We start from the raw sequence: 16262 nt of genomic DNA on the forward strand, positions 1-16262 counted from the left end.
CACTTGTAGTACCCACGTTTAATCGGTTGTTATGCATTTGTCAAAACAGAGATACAGACAGCCTCTTTAATTGAAATAAAAAATAAAATGACCGATTGCGATCTTTGCTGGGGTTCGAATTACCCTGCCATAGACAAACTAGCCTATGCCACTATAGCCCTGATTAAGGGTAGAACCCAATATATACAACCATTTCCCCTATAACAATAACGGCTTGGGCAATCTGCAGACACGTTACTGGCCACATATCTGACACCTGTCAATCACGTTGACGCAGCCCGTATTTTCTTATTAGGAAGGCAACATTAGCGGTAAGCAGTGCAAATACGTCCCAAGAGTATGGGCTGTCTATTGTTATTAATATTTCACAGGACAGATGTTAATAAAATACTTCAATAATAAATAGTGTAGTCATTTAGATAATGCATAGCAATAAATAATGTAGTCCTATAGATAATGCATGACATTAAATATTTACTATATAATTCATACAGTGGCCAAGTAAGGGTTAGACCACATCGTATCCCTGCATCGGAGGCCGTGGACAAAACGGCAACACCTGCTCAAATGGGGATCAGGGGGTTATTCAGATCTGTGGCTTAAGCCCACCCCTGGGAAAGCTGCAGAGCGTCTCCTCTGCGGGACGCTTAAGGTAGGCAAGTGTGCACTAAATTTGGTCGTGGTCAGGTGTCACTATGGTGAGCTGACCTGATTGCCTTTAATTAATATTATCAATATTATAATTGATATAGCCTTAGCATATTCTGCAGTACTATACAAACACAGTAATAAAACATAACTAGGAAATAACAAACAGATACAGAGGTAAGAAGGCCCTGCTCGTAAGCTCACACTCTATAAAAGATAACGGCTAGCGTAGCCTCAGTAAGAGACCAGAAAAAGAGAGGATTGTTGTCCACATTAGCTTCAGTGACCAAGACAGTGGATCAAACTAATGTAATGGGGGGGATGTCAGCATGGTCAAGGGAAAATATCACAAGCAAAAGACCAACATTGGGGGGGGGGGGGGGGGGAAGACGTATATCGTTATTTTGTAGTGGACAGCAAAACAGGCCAGCCGGTGCAAATCAACCGGCTGAAAATGTCAGGGTGTGACGCAAGAATCCAGTGTCATCAGACCCTCCAACAGCTCCACCGTAGAGGACATCATGTTCGGGTAACGGTGCATTGAGAAACAACCCGTCAAGAGTGAAGAATTCTTGTGGTTCCATAAGGTTGTGGGGCACATTTTCTCGATGAGGCTGGGTGCACGGATTCCCTTATTATTACTAAATGGTACTGAGTGAGATCATCTTTACCCTGTTTTACAGTAGGTGCTTCGTGGCAGGTGTGGTGTCCTCCAGGCTGACAATAGTCCCACAACCAAAGCACTTGTGGTTGTCCAATGGATTGTTGACCATGACGCTGTTGTTAACCATTGGCCATGGTCTTGTCAGTTATAAGATTTGAATCTACTTGAGAAGATTTTGGACCTCCGGGATAGGAGTCTGAGGGAACGCTCTTCCCCCGCCATCATTACACAGGCATATACCAGTGACTTGGTGCCGCATACCTCTTGCCCAGTGCCACCTATCACACTGGTGTGGTGGCGCAATAACCCATTACTCTATATTGTTTACTACCTGTAATTAGTGTGTGCCTGGTATAGATAGGTTACATTAATAGTCTAGAACTCTGACACTACAGTGCGCATCGCATATTAATCTTATTATTTGTCTCCTTAGTTAAGGTTCAAGTTCTAGGATTGATCTCGAGTGATCTATGCCTCAAACCTTCTCGATTCCTTCTGCCTCTCTTACCTACCCTGTACCGACAACCTCCCTGCTCTTTATAGTTCGCTGCTCTCAGCCGACGCCTCGGCCTGGCTGACCAATCTCTCCCTCTCTTTCTCCTTCTCCCTCTGCAACTTCCGCAAATCCCTCAAGCTTCTCACTGACCAGACTGACAGCTCATTCAGAAGGTGGTAACCCCTGACCTTCATATCAAACACACTTCCCGATGGTCTGTCTACCTCGTCCATGTCCCCGGCCCACTCACTCTTCAGGCCCATGGTCCCCCCAAGGTACTCCAGCTGTGCCCTCAAAGCTGACACTTTCATCAGCATGCCCCGGAGACCCTCGTGGAGATCGCTCGCTTCTTCCAGGAGGCTCTCGCCTTGTTCCGCTATCACTTGCATTAGCTGTTTCTCCATGACCAGGTAGGCAGTGATGTTAGCTAGCAACCGTTCCTCTGTGGCCATCTCTGCCCAGCTGCCGGACCCCATGGTTGGACTGTCCCCCGGTGGATCAAAGTTTAAGTTGTTAAATCCATGGGTCTCAACCTGATGGAAAAAAGAGTGATGAAAAGTCAACTGCATTACGTTGCTATAATATGTAGGTGATGTTGTCATGTGGATAAAGTAATGATGACATCACTTGCAATCAGGAAGTCCTGTGATGTCATCTCTCCTCTATTGATGAAATATCATAGACCCTACTGCAGCTTACAGTGCATAGCAAGGTACTGTGGAGTTCCACCAAGATAAAACCTATCCCTACAGATTTGTGCCCAAGTCTGTGGCCTTTCTATGGTTTCGGAATTCCTCACTTTGGGACATTTACTAAAAAAGTACCAATAAGTCATTGTGATCTAATGGATCAAGAGAGGACCTTACTGTTGTGGATGGGGACCCCTAGTGGTTAGCTTTTGTAACTGTGCGTTAAATATACGGGGACATATTTAATGCACTTACTGAAAAGATAACCAGTACCATGACCAGACGTATGATAGACAACCAATGAGATGCTAGCTGGTACTACCTATGTGCCAGACTTTAGGCATCAATAATGCAGATGTCCCCGTTACAGGTCCCATGTATCTTGCAAATGCAACAACCTCCCAATTTACCCCAACTGAACGAAGGCTGTAATCCTATTAAAAAATTGTGTGTGATTTTTTTTTCAATGGTTTTTGCAGTGCAAATTAAAGGGGAAATAATATTAAATGCAAAAGGCAACTGGGTTTAACTATTTTATGGCTGCTTTCAATACTGCATCAAAAACAGCAGAAAATTGGGTTTTGAAAACCACACGTTGATAAATAGCCTTATGTGTTTTGCTACAAGATGCTATTGATGACTTATATGGTTTGATTTTTTTGTAGTGCTGCATACAAAAACCAACGATTTCTGCCAAATATCTCCACTGTCTGACAATTGGTTTATTAAATATTTTAAATGTATTCAATTATTTACTAATCTTGGCTTCTTTATACAGTTTATTAGATGTGTCATGAGTGTTTATTGAGCAATTACCATGAAATTTGGACACCTAAGGTACCTTTTGTTACTGAATCTGCTGATACTTTAAGGAAAATTACAACAGGTTCCAAACAATGGAAAAATAAGACTGCTGACTCCAGTTATGGACTCAAGTTATGTTAAAGTTTTTGGTACTTGTTTCCTAGAACGGCCACAATCGTGAGTGATCGTGGCTCTTAATTAAGGGACACGATCCTCACGATGTGGCCGATTTTTTACAATTTTTTCCCTTTGATTGACAGAAATCGGGTCAATCGGTCGGTCGCGACCAATTAAAATCGGCCGCGATGCGACCGACCGATTGACCCGATTTTTCCATAGACTTCAATGTTAAAAAATCTTTTAACATTGAAATCGGGAGGATCTTGTCGGTCTTGTGCCATTATAATGGCACAAGATGAGATGGACTTGATTAAGTCCATCTCACATAGGGAAAAATGATAAAAAAGGTGAAATGGGCCAATATGACCCATTTCACATTTTTTATGTGCCCGCCATGACCCCACGATAGACGTCAACCCGAAGCGTGGCGAGCGCAGCGAGCCCGCGAGGGGCGGCGGTGCGCGTCCTCCGACCTTTTCATTCCCCTACTATCCACTAGGGCGTGGAGTGAGAATAGAATAGTGTGGCGAGCGCAGCGAGCCACCGAGCCCGAAGCGTGGCGAGCGCAGCGAGCCCCGCGAGGGGACGCGTATACCTGTGAAGTTATACGCGTCCCCTCGCGGGGCTCGCTGCGCTCGCCACGCTTCGGGCTCGGTGGCTCGCTGCGCTCGCCACACTATTCTATTCTCACTCCACGCCCTAGTGGATAGTAGGGGAATGAAAAGGTCGGAGGACGCGCACCGCCGCCCCTCGCGGGCTCGCTGCGCTCGCCACGCTTCGGGTTGACGTCTATCGTGGGGTCTAGCCCACTTAGTAACATTTGGGGGGGCAATTGAAAATAATCAGGTGAAAAAAAAAAAAAAATCGGGTGAAAAATCGGTCGATCGGATCGGTCGCATCGCATGCGACCAAATCGCATGCGATGCGATCGATCCGATTTTTTATCTTACGACCACAACGATCTAAATCGTTGTGGCCGTGCTAGGAAACAAGTACCAAGTTTTTAATTGTCATGGTTTCATGAGTTAATTATGTATGCAGACGTCGAAAGTCTTAAAAACATGCCCAGTGTACCAGCTTCTTCTACTACATTTACTGTATGTGTGGATATGAGCCCTCAAACATCGCAATGGACCAGAGAGCAGCTGCCAGGAGGAAGAGACAGGAGCATCACCATGACGTGGGATATTGTGAGCTTAGAAAGTGCAACACTGGTTCTATTATGTTTGTGATTTTATTTATTATGATATGTTTAACCTTTTATTGACCACTTATATTATTTAAATGTTTGAAACCACCTATACTAGTATAGACCCTCTGTACTGCTAAATATTAATTCTGTATTCCATACTGTATCCAGTGTATAAAAAGACCAATAATCAGGGCTGCAGAGTGGGCCAAAATCGAATTGGTTGCTATGGGCAATATCATAGTAAATTGTCTGTATGTAATACTGGATGTACATAGCATTTTATTTATCATTGCTTGCCTTACTCCATCAAACTATAGAGCCCAAATAAATTAAAATGGAACAGCCCCTCCTAGAGACCAGTTTGGGAATTACATAATAAATGTTTGACCAAGCCATTACTTTTTTATCAAGGCATGAGATAATTTCTATATATATCTATATATCTATATAGATATATAGATATAGATAGATATATCTATATCTATATATCTATATATCTATATATATATATATTTCCCTAAAAAAATGACAATGCCCCCTCACCCCCATGCACATAATGACATCATGCTACAAAGAATTAATCTCACATATTTCTCGATCAGGAGGATGAGATCCGCGCGGATTTGTCGCAGCTGCTGAATGACACGTGAGCAGAGGTCTGGGAACAGCACGTCGGACTCCATCACAAGGTCAGGATCGGTTTAATATGAGGCGGCCCATCTGCCCCCCAGCCAAGGGCTTTTATAATGAGGGTGTCAGCAATACCAGAGACTGATAAACAGTCAGTTTGTGTCAGGGAACAGGGAGAGGAAGAGAGAGAGGGAGGGAGAGAGAGAGAAAGAGACAGGCTGAGTGACAGAGAGCGCAGGACAGTGGCAGACACACAGAGCATTAATAGTTTAATCCCAGAGATTAGCAGTGGAATTGTTCAATGGTGACCTCGCAGCCATGGGCCTGCTGTGTGACCACACTATGATGAAGGTGGAAGCGTGGTACCTGGTACTGTATTACAGAGCATTACAGTGTAAGGACCAAGCGGAGCAGACAATACAAATAAAAGAGATGAGCGCAGACCGTGGCCCACTGGAAATTTGTTGCATTGCAGAATATAAAGTCACCATTGTGGCAGAGGTGTAGGAAGAAAGAATGGCAGGGCAACAAATGTAAAAAATGAGGAGGCAAACAGAATCCAAGCATGCCAATTGGCAATAAAGGGTGCAAGTGGCATATACAGAACAATGGGGACTTGGGACAGAAAAGAAATACGGGGCGGGTGTAAAAAGGAGGGATTGCAACGATGACTTTACATTGTACAGTGACACGATATACATGTTGTTTTACATATCTATATACACACACAAAGAGCCAGTAACCGTAGCGCCAGATACCTATCGGTACGCACCTATAGAAACTATCAGCAGCCGCTTGATTTCCATGTAGAAATGTGAATTGTTATGACAAAGGGGTATGGGTCATAGGGTGGACAGAACTAAGGTCAATTAGCATTGGGTCGAACACTGAAGTCGACATGAGTCAAGGGAGACACATGGGAAGGTTGGCCTGTCATTAGGTTGACATAAGTATTAGGTCGACATGGGCTAGGTTGACAATCAAAAGGTCGACATGTGATTTTTCATGTTTTTTTTGTGGCGAATTTCGACATGGACACTGAAAAAGTGCACCGCGTCCCCTCGCATGGCTCGCTGCTACGCTATGCTCGGCACGCTATTTCTGTCACATGTCCACCTTTTGACTGTCGGTCTAGCCCATGTTAACCTAATGCTTGTGTCGACCTTAGTGCTGTCGACCTAAGGACCGCATACCCTGACAAAGTTAGAACATCACAGAGTAGCGCCCAAACTAGGCCTGTTTCATTCATTGCCCCTGATGACAGTCACTGTAATGACTGAAATGTCAGGTTGGGGGTTACTATGTGACAATTCAAATACATTCTTCATTCAATAAAAGCGAGTGCTGATAGTTCCTATTCCTGGATAGGTGAGTTTGGTGCATAAATATATATATAGCAATGCCATTGCTTTTCAATGCCCACACATAGGGTGACCAACTCATCCCTTTAATCCGGTACACATATTAATTACACAGGTTCTGTGGCAGTTTAAAACCAGGTGAAATGGAGTCTTGAGGTGTGGCAGTTTAAAACCAGGTGAAAGCCAGCCACAGAACCTGTGTAATTAATATGTGTCCCGGATTAAAGGGATGAGTTGGTCACCCTACCCACACAGCATGCCGGCTCGCAGCACAGAGCACGACACCATCACACATACAATAACACAGCTGCTGCTGCTGCTGCTCATATACTTATTATTACTGATTCAGGTCTGAGTGACGTCACCAAGACCGGCCAGCGCACCACGTGACCACCGCCCCGGCCGTAGGAGCATCCTCAGCCTCTCATGCCAGGTCTCATGTTCCCCCGCCCCTCGCCGCTGCGACGTCACCAGCACAACGGGCGCCCCGCCCACCACCGGCTTTCAGCGGCCGGCGCGTACTGGTGACGTAGGTGGCGCATTTTTTGATGATGGCGGAGCAATGGAGCTGGAAGGTTAGAAGGTAAAAAAAAAAAAACACCCAAAATACTTGGTAACGCAGACGGTGCAAGCGTCACTGTTACCTCACAGCGCAGCACAGGCCTGCCCAGCCATAGAGGTGCTACTGGCAGAGCATGTCGCTTAGTAAGGAAGCAGCTTTGCTGTGCAGGTCTAATTATACAGCATTCCTACTGGCTGGTGTCCTGGCTTATCACTTGTATTCCTTGGCTGAGCAGCAGGGGTGTATTGAGTAGGCTGGGATGGAATGGACGAGATGGGTGCATGGATAGTTTGGATGAAGTGGGTAGACCGAATGAGCTAGTAGATCTGTGAATGGGTAGATGGATGGTTGGCAGAATTGAAAGAGGTGTATTGGATGAGACGGTAGATTGGGGGGGGGGGGGGGGGTTGAATTTGAGGAGATAGTAGAGGGGTGGTTGGATTGGAGGATATGGTAGAGGGGTGGTGGGACAAGATGGTAGGGGTGTTGGATTGGAGGAGATGGTAGATGGGGCGATTGGATGAGATGGTAGATGGGACGGTTGGATTGGATGAGATGGTAGATGGGACGGTTGGATTGGATGAGATGGTAGATGGGACGGTTGGATTGAATGAGATGGTAGATGGGACGGTTGGATGGGATGAGATGGTAGATGGGACGGTTGGATGGGATGAGATGGTAGATGGGACGGTTGGATGGGATGAGATGGTAGATGGGACGGTTGGATGGGATGAGATGGTAGATGGGACGGTTGGATGGGATGAGATGGTAGATGGGACGGTTGGATGGGATGAGATGGTAGATGGGACGGTTGGATGGGATGAGATGGTAGATGGGATGAGATGGTAGATGGGGCGGTTGGATGGGATGAGATGGTAGATGGGGCGGTTGGATGGGACGAGATGGTAGATGGGGCGGTTGGATGGGACGAGATGGTAGATGGGGCGGTTGGATTGGACGAGATGGTAGATGGGGCGGTTGGATTGGACGAGATGGTAGAGGGGTGGTTGGATTGGACGAGATGGTAGAGGTAGGGTTACCAACTCATCCCTTTAATTCGGGACACCTATTAATTACACAGGTTCTGTGGCTGGCTTTCAAATGGTTTTAAACTGCCACACCTCAAGATTCCATTTCACCTGGTTTTAATTTGCTACAGAACCTGTGTAATTAATGTGTCCCGGATTAAAGGGATGAGTTGGTAACTCTAGGTAGAGGGGAAGTTGGATTGGACGAGATGGTAGAGGGGTGGTTGGATTGGACGAGGTGGTAGATGGGGTGGTTGGATTGGACGAGATGGCAGAGGGGTGGTTGGATTGGACGAGATGGTAGAGGGGTGGTTGGATTGGATGAGATGAGATGGTAGAGGGGTGGTTGGATTGGATGAGATGGTAGAGGGGTTGTAGATGGGTGGTTGGATTGGACGAGGGGTTGTAGATGGGTGGTTGGATTGGATGAGGGGTTGTAGATGGGTGGTTGGATTGGACGAGGTGGTAGAGGGGTGGTTGGATTGGACGAGGTGGTAGAGGGGTGGTTGGATTGGACGAGGGGTTGTAGATGGGTGGTTGGATTGGACGAGGTGGTAGAGGGGTGGTTGGATTGGACGAGGTGGTAGAAGGGTGGTTGGATTGGACGAGGTGGTAGAGGGGTGGTTGGATTGGACGAGGTGGTAGAGGGGTGGTTGGATTGGACGAGATGGTAGATGGGGTGGTTGGATTGGACGAGATGGGTAAATTAGAATAGAGAAGAAGGAAGGATTGGGTGAGGGGTGTGTTATATAAGATGGGTAAATAGATGAATTGAAAGAGGTGGTGGGTTGTTCCCTGCAAGCTTATATATCCCAAGCTTATATATCCAGCACACCTGTGGTAAATCAGTGAGGTATGTGTTGGATTCCTGCAGTGTTTAGTGTACAGGAATCATTCGCTTGAGGCTGGCATTTCATGGCAACTTATGGGCATTTCCTGGGAGTGCCAGAAAAAATGCAGGCATAATGTAGGCATGCCAAAGTGGTTTAGGGGAGTGCGTGTGACACCAGCTTTAGCCACGATCAGCCTTTTTCAATTGCAGCTGTTATGTAAGCCCTCGGCTACTCAGGGACTTGCACACACAGGGCATGTCATTCAAAGGTTAACTGCTGCAAATTAGCAGCCGAGCATTCAGGCCTGAATTATGCCCACAAGCTCTTCCTCGCATAAAGGGGGGGGGGGGGGTGGTACTCATACTGGACATCTCTGGCACAATTGATTTCTTACCCTGCAAAAACAGAAGAAGTGAGCCAGAGGAGAAGTGGCCCATGGCAACCAATGAGCTGCTCTGTATAATTTTATATTATGCAAATTATAGATGGCTTCAGTGCTGATTGGTTGCCATGGGTCATGTCTCGTCTGGCTCCCGCCTCCTCCCCTATCACTGCGTCCTACATCTACCCCTCAGTGTGATGTCACAGTTACCTAGTGTATAGCCGCGATATCAGACCCTGTCAACTGGCAGAAAAATCGTGCTGATTGTTGTATTGACCCCAAAAAATCGATAAACTACATTTCTTTATGCCAGTTTAAGGCGTAAGTTAAAAAAATAAATTAAAAAAGTGACAATTATGTGTTTTCTTTGGTTTAGTAGACTGTTGGTAGATGTAAAGAGACCTCTTTAATCCTTGTGTTAATGGTAGTCATAATACCAAAGAGTCTTTTAAATCAGTGGTTCTCAACCTCTGTCCTCAGGGACCCCCAAGGGTGCATGTTTTCTAGGTTTCCTCACAGATACACAGGTGCACTAATTACTCACTGGCACACTTTAAAAGATCACAAGTGGAGCTATTTATGTCACCTGTGATTCTGTGTGGAGACCTGGAAAACGTACACTGTTGGGGTTCCTGAGGACCGAGGTTGATAACCACTGATTTAGATAACCAGTGTCACAACCAGTGCAGTTGCTCTTTCCTGCCTGAGGTGTCGCTCTTTGCTTGGGTGCTTCTAGAACACTCTAGACTAGAGAGAATGATAAAGTGGAGATGTTACCTCAAGCAACCAATCCGATAATAACTAATGTATTTAGCACATCTTTCAAATGAGTTGGTTGCCAAGACAACGACTCCATGTGATATCTCTGCAAGGATTGATACATTTCCCCTTGTGAATTTACATTATGAATTATTAATGATAACTATTTTACTGAGGAAATCCCCCCTCCGGTTTTCTAGCGGGATATGGACATTAGGTCGTCCCTATGAAGGTCGACACCTGGAATAGGTTGACATGGCTAAGGTCGCAAGGTCGACCCAAGCATTAGGTCGACAGTCAAAAGGTCGACATGACCAACATTTATTTTTTTTGAGCCAACATGTACCGACAAGCAGTATTTCATACCCTACCATGTTCAAATGATGGCCCTCCTGCTGTTATGAAACTACAAGTCCCATCATGCCTTGCCACAGTTTTACTATTAGGGAATGCTGAAACTATGGCAAGGCATCCTGGGATGTGTAGTTTCACAACAGCTGGAGGGCCACAGTTTGGACATGCCTGCACTAGGGTGTGGTGGGAGTATCAAATAGTGTGCAGAGCACAGTGAGTACCTGCGGTACACTTAAACGTGTCCATGTCGACAATGTCGACATACGGGACAAAAACATTAAAATCTCATGTTGACCTTCCCATTTTCAACCTAATGTTTGTGTTGGCCTTTCGACCTAATTCAGGTGTCGACCTAAGCCCTGTCACCCTCAGTGGTCGACATTCCTGCAGTCGACCCTATTACCCATACCGCTTCCAGTCACCTAACTCCTATATATAATATAGTGGGGAGGGAGGGAGTGTCTCAGGCAGTGGCATGCAAAATAAATGTATTTATTACTGGGCTGTCACCCAAAAACGTATAAAAATCTATCTTCTTACATCACCGTTTTGTCAGTGGCAGTGTTGTGAAAAACAGGATTACGCTGAGAGCCTGCCTAGGTCTATGAAGACTTTCAACCATTAATATTGATTACTCCGATCTGTGAGAATTATGACACCATTTAACCACTTAAATTACAATTTGTGGTGCGAAATTGTAATTAAAAAATTTTTTTATGGGGATTTTTAATAATATATTTAAATATTTTAGTTTTGCTCCGCCCTACAGCCCCCAGTGTTCAAAGGCCCCATGGTTGTTACCCCACCCCCCTCCCAGTGATACTAGAGTCCCCCCCAAGGGGTTTTCCACCCGCTCCGATAGGCATATATCCCCTTCCCCCAACATGCAGAGCGCAGGTCAATGGGGACTGATCATGGAGACGTTTTGTTCAGAGTCAGACAGCAATCCAACGTAGACACTATTCTGAATACTGGAATCAGCTCTTTTATTCCTCTCAGATGGGTTTGGCATTATCCCACCAATGTCATGCCTACATGCCTGAGCGCCGCTATACTCAAAATGCTAGATTGCTGTTTGTGTTAGCTTATACTGTGCCAGGGCATGCTGGGATGTGTGGTTCCACAGCAGCGGCAGCAGAGAGGACAAGTGACTCTATTACTCTATATTAGGTGTGTGCATGGTCCTTCATGCTCCAATACTACACCCCCCCCTCCCCCACACACCCATCTGGCGTGTTATCAATACGCTGTCATGTAACTCAATCAGTGACTGAGCCAAGTGATTGCATTCAGACAGTTCATCTTGTAGTATCCGTAGCAGCCCAAAGTGAAGTAAACATTCCCATCGCCGATGATCTGCCCGTCACTATCGATTTAGCACAGCACGGGTTCAGTAGGCTGTTGCACACACATGCGACAGAGCAGTCCGTCTACTCTAACGCAGCCTGCGATCAGTAGTAAATAAGGCTTGTCCCGATCAGCTGCTGTCTGAGGTAAATTTCCATACGGTAAACACTAAGCGGGTTTTATCTGTCTGCATTTAATACCTGCACCCAGCATCTGTATACTTTGTCCTCGGCGTGCCATAATGGGCAAAGTAAACACAGAACAGGATATTGTATACTGATAAAGGTGGTATGGGTTCTCAGAGGGAGTATCTGGCACCCAGAGGTCTGGGCCCCGGCAAAAACAACATGCAAAAATCTGTCTGTATGGCCTTGTGCACCGTGGGCAGTGCCAGCCAGGCTGTGAGCTGCCCGTTGCATGCCCTCAGCATGTGTAAGTGCGTACTGACAGATGCAGGGATGCTATGACGCTCTGCGAAGCAAGCAAACTAAAAAAAGAAAATCATTATACTTACTCTTTGGCAGCCAGCCTGTGACCACATCAGGGCTGTAGCGATCAGTGCTGCACTGACAGGTCTCTGTGGTAGTCTCACAGCAGAGTTCCTTCTCCCCCAGGGTGAGTGAATGCACTGTCCGCTGTGCATGTGAGTGAGGAGTGGTCTGCAGCTGCGGGGCGAGCGTGCACTGCAGTCTGCAGCACTTTTTTTTTTTTTTTACTTGTAGCTGATTCCCAAAATGAGACCTCCCAGCTAATGCCAGACTTGGCAATGTAATGAAATGTAAATCACAAGAACTACAGTGGTGCTGGGAAGATAACTTAAATACTTATGGGCCTGATTTTGAGTCACACACAGGTCCAAGGGCCAGATGTATCCAGCTTCAAAAAGTGATAAAGTGGAGAGTGATAAACAACCAGCCAATCAGCTCCCAATTGTCATTTTTTAAACACAGCCTTTAACATGGCAGTTATGATTGGCTAATGAGTGGAATTACTCACCGTGGAAGTGTGCAGGCGGTGAGCACTAAGGAATTCAGAGCTAGTTGGTTTTCATATTGGAGACGGTGTAGGGATGGGTTATCCATTGATGATTACCATCGATAGAACCATTGATTTTACCCTCGATGGTGTGAATCAATTTGCAAGGCAACCATCGATGGTTTCACCCACCGACGGTCAACCCTGCTTTAGTGTTTTTAGTGCTGGCCAATTGGGGCTTGGGGTAGTGGCTTTGTGGATGTCAGGGGGCGGGGCTATGCTCTGTGTCCTGACACGGTTAGGTCTAAATTGTGTTGGGCTAAAGGACCTCGGGGAGGAGAGGGGGTTGAGAGAGGCGGAGCAAGGTCGGAAGAAAGGTCCCAAAGGGTCCCAGTTGGTGGCAAGCTCCGCTCCGCTCGCCACCTGGTTACTAAAGGCAACCAGTGGTGGCGTGGATAGTGAAGGAGCAAGCCCCCTGGGCTTGGAAGGTCCTTTAGCCCAACACAATTTAGCATCTACCGTCCTGACACCTTGGAGATGGAGGCGTAATGCAGGCGTAGCATAGTGGAGTGTAATGCTGACACCAAGGGCGTTGTGCAATGAATCTGTGATCGTGTACAGCAGGACCGAGCATGCTCTGGAGAACTAACTTCGTTCTTTGTTCCCTAGGTCTTGTCTTTCTGCCGGATTCAGCGAGTGATCGTTGACGACAAGCCATGAGCTCAGCTCCGTCCTCTCTGGGGCTTCTCTCCGGATACAACTCCTCAGGTTCCGATGAAGATGAAGTAGTTGAGAATGCTGCTTGGTGAGCAGTATCATGGATCTGTGTCTTATCTATCCCTGCTTCCAAGGACTTAATGAGTTGCTTATGGCATCACAAAGACTCCCTAACGCAGGCATATCCAAACTGTGGCCCTCCAGCTGTTGTGAAACTACACATCCCAGCATGCCGTTCCATCGTTTTAGCATTCCTAATAGCAAAACTGTGGCAAGGCATGATGGGACTTGTAGTTTTACAACAGTTGAAGGGCCATAGTTTGGACATGCCTGCCCTAAGGTCAACCTTCACCCCAAAAATGGTTATCATTCTCCCACCCATGAATAGAAACTTATGGGCGATCTCTTGAGGATAGGTCCCCACAGAAGTGGTATTATTGGGAAGGGGGTTTCAGTGATTTGTCTGGTGAAGGTGGAAAACCTCTTTAAACCCAGGAAAACCATCCGTCATCTCCTTGCTGCCTATGACAAGGCTGCTTTACATTGTAGTTGTTCCGGAGGAGAGATGTTTTACAACCTTCTTCTGCCTCTTGTTGTTTTTTTTTTTAGCTTCCATGTTTTAGTAATTGCTGCGGTTTCATTTCCAGCTCCGCCCGCCCCAATTTGAATCCATTCACTGATGCCGCTTCCAGCAGCGAGGACGAGGCCGAAGATGAAAGTAAAAAGGAGAGCGCAGCAGAGACCCTGAAACCCCTTCCATGTCCCCTGCCCTCCTTCCGCCTCCCAGCACCCCGCCTGGGCGCACAGAGTGCTACGAGCTCCGGCAGCGTGTTTGCAAACCCCTTCCAAGACCAGCAGCAGGCACAGAGGACCATCTTGGAGCGGCATGTCAAACTGAGCGATGGCAACTGGGCGAAGGGCGGGAAAGGGGTGTGCCTGGCTTACCAGAGGGATGGGCGATGCCGCTTCGGGACTAAATGCAAGTACAGCCACGGGAGTGACTTACCTCAGGGGACCGTTGCATCCACCCAGGGGAAAGAGTCGGGTGATGATGCAAGGGAGGTGCCACCAGAGAGCGGGAAAGGAGGAGATGTTGTGTGTGGTGGGGATGAACAAGGGGAAGAGATTCAAAATGAGAGAGGGAAGCGGAAAAAGCCGGGGCTGGGTAACACTCTAATTCCCCCAAAGAGATCTTTGAAAAACTACGAGAAGCAGCTGTCAGCTGAGAGACCCTGGGCTTTGTAGTCCTGCCCCATCGTCCCCTGAGGCCGTGTGACTTGAATGTTACATACAAGTAGCTACTGCCAGGCCCTGCAGTATTACAGACCCTTTTTATGTACTATATTTTTAATCCTTCACCTTCACTGTTCAATGTTCTCTTCCTAAAGACCTTCTATAAACAGATTGTGCTATATTTTGACTATTTAGAGCAATTCAAAGCATTTCCCATTTAGATCACCCACTGAAGTGACTTTAGCTTCCAGAGGCCACGTATGAGGCTACTGTAGGGGTGTAGGTTCAAAGCCATGTGCTAGACTTTGTAGAGGTTTTTATTTAAAACAAAAAAATAATCTACCTACCCTCAGTAGAGCATTATCTCAGGTCTCGTAACCTGTCTGGGGACTGAGGGGCCAAGCCTGCAAAAGTCCAGTGGCAGATGACCCTTCCAAGGTAGGCCTTAACAGTGGAGAGTGGCAAGGCTTGCTTACCACCCTTGTTTATTTATAACCATATTGTCTCTTGTCTAGGCTTCCCCGAGCCTCAGCCACTCACTGGATGCATTGTACTGCCCCACTGCAACCTACATTCCACACTGAGGGGAAAAGTTATCAAAGCATGGAGAGTGAAAGTACCAACCAATAAAAAAAGGCTGCAATACGATGGGAGCTGATAGGTTGGTACCTCTCTTCTTCGTATCTCTCCCAGCTTTGCTAAATCTCCCAGAGTTCTCGTGCGGCCCACTAACTCCTGGATTTATGAGAGGTGTGGTCTTAAAGAACAGCCACTACTCTGGTCTGGATTATGCAAACACTGACATGGATGATATCGGTGTCGATAAGCAAGCCTGGTACTCTTGCTCCAGGGTAAAGCACTGCCCTCTCTCTGAAGCCTGAGACCACCAATACCATTATATAGTATATGAAAAGCACAATAGCAGCCTGCATAGGGATAATATTGTTCTATGTGTCAACAAAACTGCTAATAAACCCATTACCTGGTTGTACCACACCATCTTTGCCACTGCCGTTCATGTCCATATAACCCTATTCCGCTAACATGTAGTGGATAAAATATAGCATCTACAGAGAGACAATATTCCATGAGAAAATGGAAAATTCTGTCACAGCTTTTCCATGGGAAAAAGGGAAATTCTTTTAGTTTTTCCATGGGGAAAAAGGGAAATTTTGACACCACTTTTTAATCAAAAACATACCTGTATTGAGTGTTTTTTTTTTTTTAAATCTAAAACATCCCCAAAAGCACTAATTTCATAGCAGCGAAATCTGAGCTTTCTACATTCGTATCAAATTCTACCTTCATTTCTATGTTGCATAAATGGGCACATTGAAACGAATGGGAAAGCAACATGCTTGCAGTGTTTCATAAACGGTCAAGTGGGCTGGGTGACAGAACAGTCTGACATTTGAAAATCTTTCTGGAGCTGTCTGCGGGATTCCAAATAATTCTTCAATTATTTTTA

General features: G+C 46.2%; 2 protein-coding genes across 5 annotated transcripts; one reads left to right on the forward strand and one right to left on the reverse strand.

Annotated features, from left to right (window-relative positions):
- On the reverse strand, positions 1-12533 carry CNTF (ciliary neurotrophic factor). Of its 4 annotated transcripts, none has more exons than XM_083146014.1 (3): positions 12384-12530; positions 5201-5384; positions 1-2341 (listed from the first exon to the last, which is right to left on the reverse strand). In XM_083146014.1, exons 2-3 carry the CDS (start codon positions 5294-5296, stop codon positions 1850-1852), a joined length of 588 nt encoding a protein of 195 aa, XP_083002140.1. In that variant the 5' UTR covers positions 5297-5384; positions 12384-12530; the 3' UTR covers positions 1-1849. The 4 variants fall into 4 exon arrangements, with proteins under 4 accessions (XP_083002140.1, XP_083002138.1, XP_083002139.1 ...); XM_083146012.1 differs by lacking the exon at positions 12384-12530 and adding an exon at positions 6946-7097; XM_083146013.1 differs by lacking the exon at positions 12384-12530 and adding an exon at positions 6936-7077.
- Positions 7030-15790, forward strand: LOC146007557 (uncharacterized). Its single transcript, XM_083146010.1, has 3 exons — positions 7030-7187; positions 13514-13649; positions 14209-15790. The coding sequence occupies exons 2-3, from the start codon at positions 13561-13563 to the stop codon at positions 14804-14806; spliced, it is 687 nt and encodes a 228-aa protein (XP_083002136.1). The 5' UTR covers positions 7030-7187; positions 13514-13560; the 3' UTR covers positions 14807-15790.
- The last annotated feature ends 472 nt before the right edge of the window (positions 15791-16262 follow it).

Source organism: Crinia signifera, chromosome 6, assembly GCF_055691185.1.
Source record: "Crinia signifera chromosome 6, ASM5569118v1, whole genome shotgun sequence".
NCBI lineage: Eukaryota > Metazoa > Chordata > Amphibia > Anura > Myobatrachidae > Crinia > Crinia signifera.